Here is a 20,347-nt window from a genome sequence, read left to right as displayed (position 1 = left end):
CATTTTGTGTTACTGAGAGACTGAATGTGACTTACAGAAGCTGGCAATTTAAAAGAAGCCAAATATTTAAGTGCTATTAAAAAACCCAAAAGCCTGAAATTAGTCAGTCTTGGAAATTTCTTTCTGCTCTTTTGCTTTTTACTCATGACACACTGCAATGGTTTGAACTCTCTCTAGTGATACAGTCAGCAAAGTTCATTTGAGATAGATGTTTCAGGTTGCATACCAGTTTGTTACTCTGGGTTACTCTGGCTTATCCTTTTAAAAGTACAAGTTTCAAAAACGAAGGTAATTGTTTCCTTAAACAGGAGAATTTAGTAGTTAATCATGTACATGATCTTGGATTCCAAAGAGTTAATGACGATTGGGGCAGATTTGTCTAATGTAGTACCTCATGACTGTTGATTTTCATCCCACTATAGAGGACACGAAAAAAACAATAATCTCAGTCCAGAGACTTCTTGGGTTTTTATCTTTTAAGAATAGCATCCATACTTGTGCAACTGAAAAAGCAGCCTAGGTCTGTAAGTATAATATTGTCATTCACTGCTGTTCTGGTTTGAGCCCACAACAGGCTTATCAAACCTGGAGTTTAATACTTGTTCTGACTTCTGATCAGCTTCTGTTGTTGCCAGTTTCAAGGTGCTTTGCTGCAATTGCTGTAACAAGTGGATAGACCATACTGCAACTCTATTAGATCAAATTCAGTTTATGAACTTCAGAAACAGTTGTACTGTTTCAAGATAGTGCAGATCAAGAAGTTCAGATGCATGTGAGACCCTGGAGATAACGCTATATGGACAGATGCAGTCGTCCTACCATTAAGTTATGCTGCAAATCAGCCTTCTTTGAACCCTTTTGCTATACTGAAAGTAAAGCTTCTTTCTGCTTGTCCTAAAACCTCTAACAAATCAAATGACCTTTTCTCCAAGATTCATTTTATTACACTTCAAAAATAAGGAGCCAAATACTCTGCCAAGTCCTCTTAAGAATTTGTCAGCTGATTTTTATCTTGGTATGAGTATTATAAAATTGTCTGAGGGGCAGATGAGGTAAGGCTAGCAGGAAGCAAATACAGCTCTGAACTCATCCATACAAAGCAGAGTTAATTTTCTTTAGGAAACTATTTTATTTAGTATTTAGAAATACTATTTTATAGAAACCACTAAACTTGCACTATTCTAGAATCATTAATTCTTACAAGGTTTGTTGTTGATTGTGCAGGTTTCCCATTTTAGTTATGCTAAACTCAGTTCTAAATACATGGCCAGATGTGCTAAGGTGGATCTCAGACTGTCTTGAGTATGCTGGAGTGCAGCTTGGCTCTTCCTACAGGAATCCTGCAGGGACTGGCTACCAACTTCATTTCAAAGGCCATTGCTAGGCTCCCTAAAAATTGGCATTTTGTTTATCTGACTGAAACTTCTGGTGGGTGAAAACTTTTAGACGAGGAGATTGATTTCCACATCTAAAGGATATCAAAGACAAAATTATGTCTTAAAATAGAATATATAAGCCTCCATGATAAATGTTTAATAGTGATTTATTAACTGCTAAGCAAAGGAAGCAATTTTGCAAACAGATTTTGAAATGCTCTCACCGTATGTTTTTTGTAAGCATGATCAAGACATTTCCTGCTTGCTTAAGTCACAGTACCTAATGCACTGTTTTTTTCTTTTCAAACAGCAATTTTTGTTTGCTTGATTTTGCTTAACAATTAGAATCTTGACTACTGCCTTACAAACATAACTTGTGAGTAGGGGGAAGGTAAAAGCTAAGACAAATCGTAAAGCTGTGTAATGGTAATTCCAATCTGCTAAACCCCAGATTTATGTCAAACTCCCACCTCGAACATGCAGGCTAACTTTAATATTTGTGAATATGTAAGTGAACTACAAGGGGGAAAAAGTATTTTTGTTCGTGTTGGTGTGGTCATAAAACTCCCCTGAAATAGTTCTCCAGAGTTTCTTAAATGCATGTTTAAATGTATTTGCTTTCTTCCTTATGTCCATGACTCTTCAGCGACCCATTAGAATGTGTTGAACAACTTGATTTCAACAAGATCTAGCTAATTTGTTGGTGTTTTTTGAATTTTGACACAAAAATAAATCCTGGAGAAAAGGGGCAGTAATGGAATAACATAGAAACGCTTCTAGTTGAGAATATAACTGTCTATTTTATCAATTTCAAAATTATTTAGTCAATCTTAGGCTGAAGCAAAACATATTTAGGAAATCTGAGAAGACTCAGAGTTGTTCTGGAAGTGTTTTAATCTTAATATTTTAAACTAGAAAAAAACCCCAACTGTGTGAACACAATAAATTAGGATGTAACCCATTTCCTGAATTTCTGTAGTAGGGATATCTCTGATTGTTGCAGATCTCTTCGTGTCTGCCTCACAGTGAGAAGAAAATGTGGTTCATTGTCTCCCCCTTGCATATATTTTTTTTTAACATATTCCTGCATGCCATTGGAGAATCAAAAATGGTTTCAATAAGAGATGTAGGTGTGGCCATCTCTGCAGCTTTTCATATGGATTTCAGGGAAAAGAAGCCCATACGGTCCCTCTCAGCTGTTACCTTTCAGTGAGTCCATGTTATTAGGGCCCCTTCTTTAGGAGGGACAACAGTGATCAGGTAACAGAAGCAAGCAGAGTAAATGGGGATTCCTGGATTCAGTATCTGTTCGGTCTGGTTGGTTTGGGCTTCTAGAATCATCAGTAGTTTCAAGAATGACCATTGTCTGGCATTGCTCATGGCTTTTATTTACAAGTTAATATTCCTAGTTATGGCTGCATTTATAGCTATGGCTTTAGAAAAAAAAACACTTAAGTGAAACAGGAAATTCACTGACACTGAAATAAAAGCCACAACTTTGAGCTCTGTCCTAATACAGTTGCAATGATAACATTTCTAATTTAACATGCCTTTTTCAAATTTATTTTTAAATTTGTTAGAGAATGTGTTACCATATCTCAACAAAGAATGATTGCCATATTATATGCAATATATGTTGTTGACTTATTTTACACATAATCTTTCTTTATACGTAATCTTGGTAGCTATACAAGTTGTCAGGAAGCTGTCAAAAGACTGTCCTCTGTCTTTTGCATATGATCCACGTTTGGGTAAAAATTGTTTCATGCTTGAGGAAAATGAAGAAAGTCTTTAAAGTTGATTTATTTTTGCATCAAACTTTCTTTATTGCAGGATATAGTAAATCATATTAAAGTTTAGGGTTTTTTTAATCTCAGACTTTTCAAAAATCAATAAGCATTGGCTTTCAGTAAAGTGCTCTGATACAGTTCTGTCACAATGCATGCCTAGCAGTTCCTTTCATATAAGGAAGCTGATTCTGTTGGGGAGCTTTGGAAACCCCATCAGCATTTTAGCTGTACAGCCATTAAACTTGCTAAGAATTGTTTTAGATGATGGATTGCAAATGTTGGTTTCTGCAACTAGTTGTTTAGCTCATGATGTCTCCATTTGTGCAGTGTTCATGTCGCAGTTGTTTCAGTATGAATGTGGCTCATTGTGGAAGTACAACGATAGATTTTAAAATGAGCTTCAGAGAGCTTAAGATATCTAAGGAGTTGCTTGTGTTCATGGAAGTGAAAAAGTAGCATGAAAAGGCCTGCAACCCTAATGCTGTTCATTCTTTTTTTGTGTGCATGTGCAGAAATGCTTCTGCATTGTAGTACCTACTGGGCATAATATATGTCTGGGCTGATATTTGTCTCCCAAATGACAACATATTTTCTACTAATTCAGTCTGAGATGCTGTGACTACTTCATTTTCTGACACAAGCTTTTTTCCAAAAGGAGTTACTGGGAGCTTTTCTAAAGAAGTGATAGTGTACTAGTGTGTGCCTTAACTGAAGTGATCTCATCACAATGCGAGAGGGTCAGCAGTAAGTAGCAGTCAACTTCTAAGTATGATAAGGGATCCCAATAGATGCTGTGGACCCTGAGTCTCAGGAATTTTTAAGAACTCCAATTAAATTGGTTTTATTAATGTTAAATATTATTATAATTTAATAGATCAAACCTGACATTTTTAATTAGCTTGCAATTAGATTTTGACTAATAAGTCTCTTTTTCATGTTTCCTGGTTGATAATGTTCTTTTGAATTATAGGACAGGTATTTGAAAACGCTTATGACTTCTTTCTCTTCAGCTAAACATGGTTAGATCATACTTTCAGCAACACTCTAGTTTTCTTTTGAATAATGTTTGGTTTTTAAGCAGGAAATCTTACTAAGACTTCCTACTGTTACTAAGGTAGAGACATCCAAAGAGGGAACTCTGATTTTTAGATACCTCTTGCTATAAGTAAAAGCACTGAGAATTCAGAATCTTTATTCTTTAAATAGAAGTGTAACATACTGCCTTCTGCCAAAACCAATTTCATTCACCCAAAGCAGTAGTCATATTTTTATCATATTTTGATCTCACTTGTGTATTACTTATCCTTTTGTGAGTAGATGGGATATTTATCAGCAAGCTTTGTTAAAACTTTCTTTACTACTTCAGAATTGAGTAAATCTCAGGAAGTAGTTACTGAAGCCTTTTAAAGGAAGCAGAAGGTAACGTTTTAATTTTACTTCTTTCCACCACTGAATTCCTAGCTTTAAAAAAAACCTCACAGGTTACAACATAAAAATGTCTCCCAGAGCTTAAGTAGCTCTTTCACGAAGTCCCATTTGAAGATTTGACCTATGTTCTCATTTTAAAAAGAAAGGGGCTTAGAATTATAAATTGCTTGCAACTGACTAGCACCCTTCAAACTATTCTATGATTCTCTGATTTAACGTGAAAAAACTTCTGAATTGTACTAAAACTTCTAAATTTCTCTTTACTGTCTCTCCTTCATGCTTGGCTTGATGAGGCAGTCTGCGTCAGGTAAGAAAGTTTATTCTGAGGTTCAAGGATCTAATTGTTAGCCTTTTTTAGCTCTCTTAAATTTGTGAAAATACACTCTTACCTGTTAAAGAGTTACGATACAATTAATGTCTTTTAATATGTTGACCAGTAGGATGTACAGTTTGTCTTTAAAATGCTGAATTCTTTAGGCATAAGAAGGTGTATGAATGCAAACTTTACTATTAAGATACTGTGTCCTGACTCAGCCGGCTTCTGAAAGGATAACAATGACATACATTTTGGGCGCATAATATTATTAACCTGTTGTAATGTCCTAAAGATCATGTGAATGTGCTGTAGTGCAAACTGGGTTGAAGCTGCAGTCATCTAGACAGTACGACCTGGATTTGACTATTAAAAGCAAAACATGGGGGTTTACGAGACCTAGTTTTTTTTTCCCGAGATGTCCTCAGATTCTTGCAAAACTGAAGCAGTAAGAAAGAGCCGTGGTTCATTTGAATGTCACTTGTTGAGGTGGCAGAGGTCAAGCTCCCTTCACATGAAGGAGGGCCAGACACAAAACTGAAAGGCTTTAACCAATATTATCTCTTAGTAAAAAGAAAAAAAAAAGTGACAGACCCTGAGTGTAGTTCATGCTTAATATGGCTGCAAGAAAAAAGGCTGTTCTTTTTCTTTCAGGTGGAATGATAAGGATAGAGTAGAACAGCGAGTGGGGGTGGGGAGCAGGGTTTGGCATAATGCTTTACTTCCTACTTTAAGCTCTTTTTCCGTGTTCAAATAAAACACTGATGGCAAGAATCTCAAGAAGCCTCTCTTAAAAAGGTGAGAGATGAGCTTCAACGTGAATAAGGTAGTGCATCAGCTGCAAAATCTAAGCCACACCTACCTGATGGCAGACACAGAACTGGTAGTTACAAATCAGGAAAGATATGTTTGAGTTGTCACTGTGAGTCCTGTGGCACCATTGGCTTAGTGTGCAGCAGCAGCCAAAACAGATGAAACAAGGTTCAGCATCAATAGGAAGTATATTAAAAACAGAACAAAGAAGTTTGTATTGTCACTGGAAAACCTTAGTGCAGGGCTGGTCTCTACGCCTAAAGATGGGTGTAGAGTTTAAAGAAAGTCTGTAGGGAAGTTAAAGGGCTAAAATGATCGGTGGTCATGAGCACTGCTTGTTCCTAAGAGGCTAAAAAGTGTTGGGACACTTCTGTTTTAGAGAGAAGGCTGGGGGAGACGTTACAATGTAAGTTTCAGAATCACAATGGCAGAACTGCTTTTTATTGCTTGTTCCTGCATTACTAGAATTTGGGGGAAAATCCTGAAACAAGTAGGAGGTTAGTTTAAACCAAATAAAGGAATTTCTGGAACTACCACAGGAAGTTGTGGAGGTAGACAGCAAATAAAAGAATCCTTAGCGATGGACAGCTGGTCTATAAATGTGTGCTGAAGCAGCCAGGAAGAGATGTACTGTGATATCTGCCACAGCAGTTGCTGGACAAGTGAGTGGGGGCTTGGGAATATGAAGGGAATTGATTGCAAAAAAATGGTCATATTTGTATGTGTTCCTTTAAAAACAAAACAACATGAAAGTCCTGTTGTCACTGTTGGAGGTAGAACTGCCCTGAACCAGTAGGACACTTCTTGCCTTCCCATCTTGAAAAAAGATATTGCTTTTTCTGTCAGAAGTGCAGAGCCTTGCTTGCTAGACTGTAAAGTTATGTGAGAATAAAAAACTTTTCCTTTTGAGAAACCTCTATTTTAGAGCCTTAAGTTGGCGTTAGCCACTGGTACTAATTGCATTGGAGCACATGCTGTCTATAAGTTGTTCCAAATGCCTTGAGAAGCCTTACAAAGCTTTTCTGATGCAACAGAAAATGCAGATAATCGGGCTCCCTCAGAAATGCTTCTGAACAAATATTAGATTGAGGTTCCTCTGAAGTACCTTCAACTCTGAAACTACGCAAAACTGAAAATAATGCACAGCTGTTCACAACCTATTCAGTTGGATACTTTTAACTTCTTGAAGATTAGTTACTTTTATCAAGGTTCATGTTTAAAATAAGATGCAAATCAGATTCTACCTTCAGTTGAAAAACAAGTATTTGCAAGATTAACATAACAGATTCCTAATAGTAAAATAAAATTAACATCCTGTTGGAAGACTAGGTTTTGTGATAATTTAATGTGCCAACGTTGAGTGGAAAGGCATTTGGATTCAAATGACAGCATTTACATTAAGAGGAACAGTAATTTTAGCAGGTACAAAGTATTTCAATTTCTCAAACTCAAAATGGCTGCCAAAAGAACAGTAATATGCATCCTGCTGCCCATGCATTTTGCACATCTCACTGCATTGTAATCTGTCTTTCAGGTTGGAAGGGACACTGGGAGGCCTTTAGTCCAACTGCCTGCTCAAAACAGGATCAACACTAAATTCATAGCAGGTTCTGTAGGGCTTTGCCTGTTGGCTGTTGAAACCTGCTGTGGAGGGAAGAGTCCACAGTCGCTGAACAACCTGTTCTAGTTCTTAACTGGCCTTGTAGCAATTATTTTCCCTTCATATTCAAACACAACCTTGTGTTTTGTGTTATGATCAACGTCTCTTCTCCCACCACACATTTCAGTAAAGATCCAGTTCTCTGTTATCTTAAGACATAAGCTCCTGCCCCTTAACTGTCTTGGTGCCTCTCCACTGAATCTACTCACTAGTATCTTGTACTGAGGAAGGAGTGAGACAGCAAGTGCAGAACAGGACAGATGCAGTCTAACACATGCCAGATAAGAATAGGTTCCCGTGGTGTACTGGCTATGCCTTTGTCAATGCAGCCTAGTATGGTGTTAGCCTTCGTCGCTGCTCAGGGACACTGCCGATTTATGCTTAACCTCCAGTGTGTCAGGACCCCTGTGTCCTCTCCAGCAGTGTTGCTATCCAGCTTGTTGATCCCCATAATACAAACAAATTTGATGCCATAGTGTTTGTCTGTGCTTCTGGCTTTTTCATGCAGACAGAGAAGTAATGAAATTGTATGATAATGAATAGACTTGCTGCATATATTCTCTACGCTACGTTCATTTTTCTTCCTAGCAGTCTGGTTCCCCTTGGATGTGAGGAGTACTTGAGAAAAAGGGCAGGCAAATGTAAAGCTGCAGGTCAAAAGAAGCATTTCTGGAAGGTCACAGATTGTGCATCCTTTCATTAGAAATACAAAACATAACAACACACTGTTTTCCCAGACTCACTTTAGGAATTGGCAAAGGCTGTGTATATTAATGATTATTTTTTTTTCCCACCAACAGCATTTTCCAAAGACTCTCATTTGGTGTTTGGAAAGGCTACTGCCTAAAACCATGAAGCCATGGTTTTGTCATGTTACCTAAATACATTTGTCTAAAGGTGTCATGTGTTGAAGTCTTCAGGAAAACAGTTGAGGTCATCGGCTTGGCTTTCTGAATGTTCAAAACAACTAACATTGAGTATTGGCTTCATAATTTCAGGTGAACCAATGGGTTAACTGTGCAGACCTGAAAGCATGTAATTTCTTACTCTAATAGGAAATTTGTAGTCACTTGTGCAGCAGAGCTTTTTTTCTGTGGTGAGGGTGGAGAGAAATTGTTGGGTTTTGTTTTTCTGTTTTCTTAGTGACTAAAATTGATAGCTGTTTTGGAAACTTCATGTGGCAGCTAATCTGATCATATTGCAGGATTTTTTTAGGGATAATATTTCTAAATAACAAAAGAATCTCTGTGTCAGGCTTTCTGTTTCTAAATAACACAAGAATCTCTGTATCAGGCTTTCTGTATCTTAAGTATATAAGCTAGTAAAAATATAGTCCAGATACATGTTACTCTCCAGTATCTAGTATTTGGAATGAGCTGATTTTGCTTGTAACATGAATTATGCTGTGCAAGTGTGGAACTTTTTGTTTTGCTTGCCTTTACATGCAAGTTCCTTATGAAACAACTACAGCCTGTGTACATGTGAAGAAAGTGCAAAAAACTAGTATTAGTATGTGTAGTTACAGTGAAGGTTTAGATCTGCAGCATGTACCCGTATTCCTAAAAGGGATGTTTCAATATGCTTTAAAAGGTGGAGCCTTCACATACTATTAACATCTGATTTAATGACTTCTAGCATGATTTTGACTCTTGTGATCTTTTTTCAACCCCTTTTTTATTCTTATCTTTTGCACAAGCCCATGGTAAGTACAGAGATTCCTTTTTCCCCAAATGGATAGGTAAAATCTTTTGGTGCTGTCAGTAGCAAGGACCTACATGCCCTCTTTATTTATCAAAGTGAATACTGCTTCAGATTTCTGAAATGTCAAATACATTTGTGTAAAGAAGCTCCTCAGATGACTACTTCTTTCTGTTTTCCAGGTCTCTGTTACTGTGAAAAGTTGCTTACAAAATAGCAATCGTTACATCTTCCTTTTTAAGCTTTCAGAGTGACATTAGGAAGCTTCTGTAATGCATTTTTAATGTTTTCCTGCATCTTTAGGATTTTTTATCTTAATACTCATGGACTGTGAAACTGACCCTGACGTAGTTGCTACTAAAAAGCTAGCAAAAGTGAAATTCCAGATAAAATAACCTCAGAAATGTCTTCCATGAGTTGCAATTAATTTTCACTAATTTAACAGGGGACTTGCCAAACTTCAGAGCTTTAGATTTTACTTTTGAATAACTGGAATGCATGGTTGTAATAGTTTATCACTTCATAGTGAATTTTGAATTAAAATATTTCTGTACCTGTCCATGGCCTGACAATCATTTCTGTCTTGTTTGATGACTTCTTAAAATTGAAACTACAATCTATTTGTGCCGTACAAAGAGAAGTTTCTCTCGTACTTCTTGATCTGAAATCTTACTGGGTCTGAACTAGGTAATGAAAAGACACTTGATCTTGCAGTGTAGATAGAAGTAAGCATATTATCTGGGGGTTTTTTCTGTGGCTGTGTGAAGCTGGTGATATTCATTTGGGACCCTGCTCTTTGGGATTGTGGGAGGGCTTTTCTCAAGTGGAAAGTTAGGGGGTAAAGGAAAGAATGGACATGTGAAAGTAAGATGTGAAAGCCAAAAGTGCTGTCAAAACAAATGGGCCACTCTAGAAACCTTGTGGGGATATTAAAGATGCAGTAAATAAGCCTAGAGTAGTCTGTCATTAGTGATTCTAGGTACCTTGATTATTAAGTCTTAAAACTGAAATACTCTGGGGGTGGAAGGAGAATTTTGGAAAATTCCAGGTACTATTTAAGACATTCTTTCAAGGTCTCTGAGCAGCCAGAACTGAGAAGTCACTTTGTTCTGATTACAGCTGAGTTTCAAAGTGATCATTAAATATGTTACTTCTAGATCTAGCATGTAATTTAATCCAGTAAGAGTGCAATGAGATGTGTCTTGGAAATGTGGTGGTTTTTTACAGCTGGACTCTTCAGCTCTGATTAACTGTTACCTTCTGCTTTTTGTAACAGATCAAATGTCTAAAAGGCCAGAGAGACTTCTCAGACCAACCCACTTTTGATGGGATTCACATTGTCAACCATTTCACAGGAGATGATGAATCATTTCATTCTTCTGATGAAGATTTTATAACTAACTCCATACAGGAGAGTGGGGTGAGCTTTCATCTACACAGGAGGACTGGTCAGATGGCGTTGGATCACACAGTTGTAGACAGCAGTGACAGTGATACTGAAGAAAGTGCCCTTCAGACTGGAAGTTCAGGCAAGTTGGTTTCCAAGCAGAGGAGAATGGAATCTTACTCTACTACTGTGTGATTATCACTGTGACTAGCATTGAAGACACTCATATTTCTTTAAGGGTGAAATTGTCAGATAACGGAAACTATCCAGTGGTTGGTTTAGGTAACTATTGGATCTGGTCTGGCTTGTGATAAATATGTATACATACTGTCTATCTGCCTTCTCTCTTTGCCAAATCTTGCTAATGATACACCATTGCCATAAAACAGGCTGGGAAGAAGTTGATGGATGACAGTTCTGACAGTATTACTGAATGTTCCTTGGTTTAGAAACTGCAAGTATATAATTTCTTTAATGCATAAGAACCATTTTTGCTGTTCACAAACACAGGAATTATTTTCCTCAAAAGAACTTGCTCTTGTGCAATATTCTGTGCTCTGAACAAATGTGTATGTTTTATGTTGTTATCCATTTGTGATCAAGATGGACCCTAGTAAACCATCTGATCATGACACACATGATATATATATATATATAATTATCTTACGCTTCTCAATTATGTTTGTTTTTACTAAAGTTACTGGATGCCCACAGAAGGCTTGAAAAGAGGAGCCTTTATCTGTACTACTTTATATATGCAAATAATGGTCACTAATGTCATAAAGATGTTTTTCACCATTTTCACTTAAATCTATGTGCATCTGCTTTTGATGTTGCTAAATACTTTGTCTGAATATATTAATTACAATAATGTTTATTTTGTACATATTTATATATCTACAGCAAGCTGAAAATGTACATTACACCATTTTATATGAGGAATGTAAATGTTGCAATATTACTGTCTCTGGTATTCTAACAGGAAAATGAATTCTGTATATACACACTAGAAATGAATTACTAAATAAAGGGAAAACACTAGCTTTACATTAAGTTTCAGCCTAGCTACACTAACAGGTTCATGTTGGAAATGCTTGTTCAAAACACTATTGACTGAAATCTTTTACCTTCATGTATATGTAATGAAAATAAATTTTTCATGATTTAACAAGGTTGCAGCATTTCCTGTTTAGTCACTTCTAAGCTACAGCCCTTGGTTACTGCACAGTTACTTGCTGGATCTAGATTAGAGTGGTAGTTCAAATAAGGTGAAAAATTATTCATGTCTTAACAGTTAGTTCTAATAAAGGCATGGTCAGTGCAGTAAAAATATGTAAGTTCAGTCTTCTTACAGTTTTATATTGCAGAGATATCTAGAAAATAAGCTGTTGGTCCTGTCACCAAATGGCTGTGATTCACCAAAGCAGCAAGAGCTGAGCTGAGCATTCTGCTTTCACCCTCTCCTGAAAATTAAGATCCACTAGTGGCCCTAGCTTCTTGAACAGAACAAGATATTCTATTATTGTCATATGAACACTCATTTGTCCTCAGGCACATTCTGGTCAAGAATATTAGTAGCAGTGATTACTGCCTTCTTGTGTAATTAAACAGTCCTTAAGTCTTCTTTTCTAGCAATGTTTGCAACTGTTCTGTTAATTAAAAAAAGCCATGCATAAGCTAGTACTGATGATAGTCCGCACACTGTTAACCATCTTGCTACTCCCAAGAAGCAGGGTAATTGTTAAAATTGCAGAAGTGTAGAAGCATACTGCTGAACGCATCTGCTAGTCCTGTTAGGCATTTCCTTTGTTTTTATTTTGATGTGTCCTCAGAAGGAGACAGCACAACTGAGGAGAAAAATGTTCAAAGAATGATAGAGAAGGCTGCGTGGAAGAAGCATGTTCTGGGCCTCTGGACAGTATTATCTGCCCAGGTGCAATCTAATTTAAGTCTTAAAGCAGGTGGGTAACAAACTCAGTTGCTGATTTCTGCAGTTCCTAACTTGCTTCAGTATTTCTGCAAAATTTCCCCACATCCCATCAGTGAATATGTAGTACCCAGCATAGCTTGTGGAAATCACCATCTCTGAAGTGAATCACTGATTCGAATCACTGATTCTGATCCCTGTTGGAAATTTCATGTATGTAAAACCAAATAGGGGGCACTTTTGTTCACTAGCAAGTAACGATTGCCTTTTTTTCCTTCCAGTGAGCATCTGGTAAGTTATGTTTGCACCTGGATAATTGTTGCCCAAGAGGATAGGTGACAAATGTCTTGTTGCCTGTCATCAATACCAGCTGCAAGTTTCTCTTAAAGGTAATGTTCTGTAGTAAGTGGCAGAAGCACGATTCAGTTGGAGAGCCATAAAAATCCTATCTGTTTGAATAGTGAAGTGTTATGATTTTGCAATAACTGCCTTACTTGTTCAAGTGATAGCAAATGAGATTAGTTGGCAAGGGTTATTTCCTGAACTTTTGTGGTTTTAAAGTATACTAGTAGAATGTACTAGTAGAATGAATACTGATACTGGAAAAAACAGCATAAATAAAAATATCAAGGGAAAAGCAAAAGTCCTTATCTAACTAACTGCATCTCTTCTAGTGATGAAGGTGAATCCCTGGACATGCTGCAGTTTCAGAAGCTTTAGTTACAGAATACCCTAGGAAGACTGCCCAGGAGAGGCTGGTCAGAATCGTCCTGCTTTTTCTGCAACCATTCTGCCAAAAAATGACACTAATCTCTTTGCCAGTGTGTATTATAATTTGAATATGCATCAGAATTATGTCAAATCATCAACAGCATAGATAATATTTTTACTAACATGTCAATAAAGCACACTAATTACACTACACACCATGACCCCTTGCTCGCATGACCTAACAAACATTGCCGTTGTCTTAGATTTCCTCTTACATGCAGGCTGTAAGAGCTCAATGTGAATGCTAAAAGCATAAGATAAAAAAAGCACGTAAACATACAGCCTTTAAGATTCTTGAATATGCAAGCATGGCAGCTGAGAAGACAGGTGAAGTAGGGAAGGGGGATGTCCTACGACATACAGAGTTTCCATGTAAATTGTGTTTGTGTTTGTTAGTGAAAATGGTTCTGCTTTCTCAGTCTGATAATCAAATGTATACAGTAGCTAAAGAAGCCTGAATTTTTACATTTTTTTTATTTCTCCAGGCCAAGGGAGTAAATATTTTGGGTCCTAATAGCCTTTATGATTGGACCTTTTCTTACTTAAGTAATTTTATTTCCTATATTAGAAGTCTGTGACATTTGTAAAAAATTAGGAACATGACTAGCTGGGACAAAGTACATCTGTAAAGTTACACAGCATGTATTACACTCACAGCCGAACAGCTATTTATTGGTGTTGGTCATGATTTTGGCAAAATGCGGGCCTCGTCTTCAGACACATTCACATAGTAGTTTTTCTACTACATTCAATTTTCAACTGTATGTGCAATTTCCTGTATTATTTTAACTAAAATAAATTGCTATGAAAGTTATTTAAAGAGGTATCCACACAGGGGTTTGCATAAATTTAGCAAAACCACTTTGTAAATCTTGTACTATTGAACTTAATTGGTACTCAGCCCTTTTGTGAAACTGCAACACAGAAGGAATTGCATGTTTCTCTGGGGTTTTTAATGTAATCACTGTTCTATATCAGAGACTATGCTAGTGACTTAGTGAAACTTGATGCTCATACAACATTCATGTTTTAAGCTAGAATGACCTAAAGATAGGTTAGCACAAAAATACCCACATTTTAGACTGAATGTGCTAATTCCCTTACCTGTAGAGGCTCCAAATAATGTAACTCATTTTGCGGGAAGGTAGAGGATAATGAAAATCCCCTAGGAAAGCCATTAGGCTTGTCCTGAAGATTTAAACAAAAAAATCAACTTATAAAATAGAGGTTAGTACAAGCTAAGTGAAAACTACAGTGTTATGTTTAATTATGCACCAGCTACTGACCCTATGTGTATTGAGAGGGAAGAGGAAAGCTAGGTACCAACTAATGAATTTCTGAATTTAATTAACTTAATTTTTGTTGTGTGAAATACTTTTATCAGTATAATTGTACCAACATTTTTTTTTAATTCTCTGAGGGGTTGGTTTGTTTGTTTTATGAACTAGCTCAAGACATAAGATATATCAGTGAAATACATTTATACAGTAGCCCATAGAACCAGAGATTCTGAACGATGGAATGAAAAGCACATGGTAAATTGACTTTCAACGTAACCTCTATATAGCATTAAGTTTCAGCTTCAGAGTGGAGAAAACATGCTAACATATGCATGTCTGTGCATACATGGACACTGACACAACTGCTGGATCCAAGATGCAACAGCTTAACACACTCCCTTTCCAGGAATTAATAACTTATTTCACAATTACAAAAAACAAAAGCAATGTGGCATACTCATAGAATTGTATACTGTTGTGTGACTGAAATTTCTATGTTCCACTATGAGAACCAAAATTCCAGAGACCATTTTGCATAGTCTACATTCTGTAATGCATTGATCCCACTTTTTTCTGTTCATAATGGAGGTAAGTTCTGGGTCCATTCCTTCCCAAAGCTGAAATGCTCTTTCTATCCCAGCCTTTAACACCACAGCCTACTATCATTTTCCCTCCCCAGTCCATGCTCACAGTGATCATTACTTTTCTAATCTGTTCTGGCAGCAGCAGAAGTTACTTTGGTGTCCCCAGCGATCCAAAAAAAAAAAAAAAATGCTATCTAAATCACTAATTAATGTCTTACATAGTTACAGCATATGCTTATGCCACAAGGAGAAACATAAACAAGGTAGGGACAAGATGCTGGGGGAAAAATAAACAATAAGTAGGATATGTTAATTAAACAATTACAAAAAAGTTATAAAAATATCAAGACTTCCCAACCGAATGCACAGTGCTACAAGTTCTAGCAGCTTCTTATAGTGAAAGTGTTCTGGATAACTGTGATCTCAGGTTTTATCACTTTAAAGTGTGTATGTTATAAGTTCCCCACAGAATCACCCTCTTCGCTGCCTTCTCCCAGTCCTGACTTTGACAGACAAGAAATTGCTTCTCCTCCCCTATATACCAAGCAGCTAACCTGTCAAATCCTGTTCTTCAAATCCTTCCTCCTGTTACAATGCGTCTCATCGCTTCTGAAGATGAAGATCTCATTTGCATTCCATCACCTTTGGTGCCTTATCTGATGTCTTCTTAAGCTCTAATGGTGACATCAGGCAGCTGCTGTGAACAGTGCAGTAAATTACACTGAGTACCTCTTCAGTCTTAAGCACCACTATAATGTAATCCCACCTGAGTGTAAACCCCTTCTTTTATTTATTTCTTCTGCTCTTTTGTCTCTAAGGGGTAATGATCATGTATTTACCATTGCATTAAACTGTATTTTGCCAAGTTTTTGTATTTAACTTTGAATATCACACTCCCTTTGGGGGAGGCATTAGAGGAGCTCTGTTAAAACCCAGCCCCAGTCCCTATCATCTACACTTCACGTGAATTACATCTCTCCACCAACTCATGAACCACTGGGTTTTGGCTTTTTCATACTGGTATACATAATATTTGGTATTGTCACACAGCTCTTGCAGTGTCACATGATGACCACTGCATACACAAGATCATCTTTAAGGTTACTGAACTGTGGCACATAGGTCACATCATAAACCAAGAATAAGAGCTTAGCCCCAACACTTTTGTTCAGCGTGCTGTTATTAAAGATAGCAAGCTCCTCTCGGGGGTGGAAAGAGCCCTGGGACAACGACGGTTGGAGGCTAAGGAGTGGAAATTGCCTTCAGGCCCTGCCTACCGATAGCAGCAGCTGCAGCACTGTTCTTTCAGTCCGTTGTTCCATAGAGATAGCAACGCAGCTGCTGGGTTGCAAGATAAAACGCGTGAGGGGCGAGTTCCAGGCAAAAAGGGCTGGAAGCCCACGAGATGAGAAAGGCTCCGGTCGGCCGGCCGCTCCCGGCGGGGTGCGCGGCTGGGCCTCCCCGGGCGGCTCTCCTCAGCGGGGCTGCGGGAGGAGGAGCCGCTTCCCGCCTCGCCCGGCCTCGCGCTGCCGCCCGCGGGCACGTGGCGCCGCAGCGCCCGCTCGCGCCCGGCGGGGTCCCGCGCCCGGCTCTGGCGGAGCGGCGTGGGGGGGAGGTCCGGACCCGGCTGCGCCAGCGCGGAGCCTGCCGCCCACCTACGGGGGACAGGGCCGAGCCGGTACACGGCTCCTGCGGGAGCCTCGGCTCGTCCTCGGCACGGCACGGTGGACAGCGCCCGTGTTCCGCTTCCTTCCGTCCTCACCGGCGGCGTAATGCTAACGGTCCGTCCCGAGGAAATCCCGGGAAGGCGGGGGCGCGTTCCAGGCACGAATAGGTTTTGCAAATCGCAAAACAAACCCGTTCTCGTGCGCTTTCTCTTCTAGTTATCTGAGAAAGCTGACGCCCCAGGGGCCGGGGGTCTGTTGCCGCTGCCCGTGCAGCATCCACCCTTACATGCTGAATTAAGCATTAACCCGATCCACTCGTTTGATTTCCTTATCCTTGCGGAAGGCTTTTAAGCAGTTTGGGAAGCAGTAGGTGAGGAGGTGCAGGTGGGCTCAGTACGGGGGGCTTGGCGCGGTGGCTCCCGCCGGAGAGCCCCGAGCGGGGCCGCTGGGGCCCGGCAGCGCACTCGGCTCCCGGCAGGCAGCGAGCACCTGCCGCACGGCACCGCCGGGCTTCAAACCACGCCGAAGCACCTGCGCATACATTTTGACCATAGATGCATAAAGATGGATATGTATTTTATTACAACCGGGTCAGGATGGCTTACGAGAGCTAATAGTGATTTACAGTCATGTTTTCTGCTGCTTTCATTACAGTCAAAGCGCTGTTTGGCAAGGTAATCGAAAGGCTATTAGTTTCTCATCCCATTTCAGAGGCAAACGAGAAAGGCTGTTTTGCAAAAAGTCATAAACAGTGAGTCAACGAAGACGCATACACGAAATTACACCGAGTTGTTCCAATCTGGTTATTTCTACTGATTCCAGCATTTATTTTTGAAGCTGACGGAGCGAATGATTTTCAGAGTAATCAACCAAAGGCGCAGCAAGGAGACCGCGGTACACGGATGCCGTAAGTAAAACTGCTGTGCCCAGCACCAGGAACTTTCCGGCAGTAATGAAGGTGTTAAGGTCGATGTGTCAGTCGTGTTCTTCAGCTTCCTTTTGTGTCACTACTAAAGCATCACGCAAAAGGTTGGACGGTTTTTCTCGTGGTGGTGTTTGTTTGCTTAGTTAGATTTTGGGAAGTCAGGTTAATCCTACGTTCCACACGGGCTCACAGGCACACAGTGACTAATTTTTCTGTGAATACTTCGGGGGTGGGGTAGTGGTGAAGAAAAGCACCTGTTGGCAAAGCCAGCATGCTCCCCGGGCGTGAGAGAGGCTGAAGTTTGCTCCTGCCTTGTCCGACTTCAGTCTCGGTCATTTCTGAACGGGAGATGGTGTTAAACCTCGATTCGCCGACTGCGGAGCCGTACTTCGGGCGGCCCTATAGTCACCGAAACGACGTTGCTGATGGCCCGAGATGTCTGAGAGCGAAGCCCACAATCACCTCAGAAAGACACGGAAGAACTGTGTCGGATTTCCTGGCTGCATCCTGGGAATCCGAAGCTAGACCCAGAAAACTGTGTTTTGGGGTCGGGGTGTCTGTGTAAAGCAAGGCGAGCCTTTTTTTCTTCGGGGGTCTCCGCAGGCGCGGGCGGTGTGAGGCGCTGCCTGCCGTGGACCCCCGCCACCGTGCCCGCCGCCGGTGCCTGCCCCACGGACCCTTCCCGAGCCAGCGGCCCGAGCACCGGCACGCAGGCGGAGGAGGCAATCGCTCCCCTCTCGCCTGGCTCCGCTCCTCTTTCGCCTTCGTGTTTGAATCGCCCTTAAGCTACAGTACCCACCGTGCGCCGGGGAGGGGTGGCGGTGGGGGATCTCGCCTACCCTTTCCATATTTAACCATTACCTAAATCCGAAGGGAAATGAGCAAACCTCTAGGCTTGGGTCTTAAGGTATTTTCAGCGCCGTTGGGCGTATTTATCCCAAAAGTTTTCCACAACAAGTTATTTCTAGTCTAGGGGAGGTCTCCGACGCCCAGGGCCCTGCCTTAGCCCCGATTGTACCGGCCCGCAGGGCTGGATGGCGGCGGAGGCGCGTCCCCCCGCTGCCGGGCCGGGCGCAGGGCGGGCGCCGGCTCCTCCGTCCCCTGCCCTCAGCCGCTGCCCGCCTTGAGTCAATCTGTGTTTTGAATCTGTGACTTGTTCTCGTTGCGGAAGTTGAAGGGGATCCAAGAATAGTTCAGATAGATGCGTGTAATTTCTAGAGCAGAACCCCGAGAGAAATGAAACGCCTGAGTCCAGAATGACACTTTGATGTCACTTCAGCGAGCCCTGTGAGGTGGAATACGGTAAGACATTTTCATTTAAGGAAAAACGAGAAAGAAAGGAGGGGGAACAGTGCTGATTTGTGAGGCACTTTTTTTTTTTTTTTTTTTTTTTTTTTTTTTGCAGAAGCTCCTAACGCTCAGGAAGTGGAATTTGTGGTTTAGGGGGCCGAGCTCTGAAGGAGTTGAGAGAGACAGAAAAAAAAAAAAAAAAAAAAAAAGCAGCCAACTCAAGCACCATTGCTCCTTAAAGGGAGGCTAAATTTAAAATCACCCAAACTAGCAGGCTGCGGCGCAAACCCCGGCTGCAGCCCAGCTTCCTTCACCCCTCCAAATGGGTAAGCGCTTTTGCCTTGCTCGCCTCGCGTGGGCAGCTGCGGGCGGGCCGGGGTGGCAGCGACCCTTCTCCTCTCCTCAGCCCTCCTCCCCTCCCCTCCCCTCCCCCCTCCTCCCCTCCCCGCCGCCCCCCGCGCCGCTCCGGCTCTGCCTCAGTGGTGGCGGCTCGGGGAGACGCCGGCCTCGCGCGCGGCCCGCGTGCCAGCGGGGGGTGGGGGGGGTGGGAGGGGGCGGGTGCCGGCTGCGGCCAGGTGGGCTGCGGGGCTCGCCTTCCCACGGGCACGGCCCCGGCCTCGCAGGCGGCCTTGGGCGGTGGAGGCCGGCGGCGCCTCCGCGGCGTGGCTTTTGGAGGGAAAAGCACCGCGCCGGGGCGAAAACACGCGGCAGAAGCGGCGCCGGCGCCCGGAGCTCCCCAACGGCTGCGGCGGCGGTTGCTGTCGGGGAGGGCGGCGCGGTACCGGGCCGCTTTGATTCTCGCCCCCCACTCGGTGCCCCACTCGCTGCCGGCCCCCGCTCAAGGATGAACCGAGGCGCAGGTGGGCCCGGGCAGCAACGCTCCCACCCGCTCGCCCGGCGCTGTGCCCGGGGGCGGCGCCTCGCGGCCCTGCCCCCCGCCGGGCGCGGACGGGCCGGTGCTTCGCCGCGCAGCCCGGGTCGCCACCTGCGGGGCAGCTCCCGCGCCCCTTACCTCCTTCTCCCGTCCGCAAACCTGAGGCCACTGACGGGGGGGTGTGTGCGGGTGGAAGGGGAAGAAAGAAAGAAAAGCATCAGCAGCCTCCCGAAGTCCCCCAAAAGAACCAAACGCAGCTTAAGCTCGCTTTCTGCAAAGTGTGCAGCGTAACCGCAGGGGCGGGCCGGTGCTAGACGGGTCCCAGTGAACGTCTCCCGCCTTCCTCAAGGAGCAGGCGGGGGGCAGCTCTGGTTAGCCCGGTCCCTGTCCCCCAGGGCCCCCTGAAGGTTTCCCACCTCGTTTCTCTCCCCGCCCCGGCTTTCGGTGCCCGCAGCTGTTGGCGCCGCGGCACCTTGCAGCTGCGGACCGCAGCAGATTCCGTTTTGTTCGTTTTCGCGTTATCGTTGTTCGCGCTGGAGGGGTGAATCAGTCCCTCCGACAGCA

General features: G+C 41.9%; 1 protein-coding gene and 1 long non-coding RNA gene across 6 annotated transcripts in view; one reads left to right on the top strand and one right to left on the bottom strand.

The window, feature by feature from the left end:
• The window catches only part of EVI5 (ecotropic viral integration site 5), an 82,945-nt gene extending 71,305 nt beyond the window's left edge, over window positions 1-11,640 (top strand). For 4 of the 5 annotated variants that reach the window (XM_056355214.1, XM_056355215.1, XM_056355220.1 and 1 more), the window contains one exon: window positions 10,355-11,640. In XM_056355214.1, the coding sequence (XP_056211189.1) occupies window positions 10,355-10,660 (306 nt within the window). In that variant the 3' untranslated portion in view covers window positions 10,661-11,640. The remainder of the gene's footprint in view (window positions 1-10,354) is intronic. The other variant, XM_056355219.1, reaches the window with a different exon arrangement.
• Window positions 11,641-17,257: 5,617 nt separating this feature from the next.
• On the bottom strand, window positions 17,258-20,019 carry LOC130157179 (uncharacterized). Its single transcript, XR_008824718.1, has 2 exons — window positions 19,922-20,019; window positions 17,258-18,904 (listed from the first exon to the last, which is right to left on the bottom strand). It is a non-coding gene; the product is annotated as an uncharacterized LOC130157179 (long non-coding RNA).
• Between the last annotated feature and the right edge of the window lie 328 nt (window positions 20,020-20,347).

Source organism: Falco biarmicus, chromosome 11 (assembly GCF_023638135.1).
Source record: "Falco biarmicus isolate bFalBia1 chromosome 11, bFalBia1.pri, whole genome shotgun sequence".
NCBI classification, from domain to species: domain Eukaryota; kingdom Metazoa; phylum Chordata; class Aves; order Falconiformes; family Falconidae; genus Falco; species Falco biarmicus.
The sequence above is the reverse complement of the archived record's forward strand: the minus strand, read 5'-3'. Positions and strand labels throughout refer to the sequence as shown.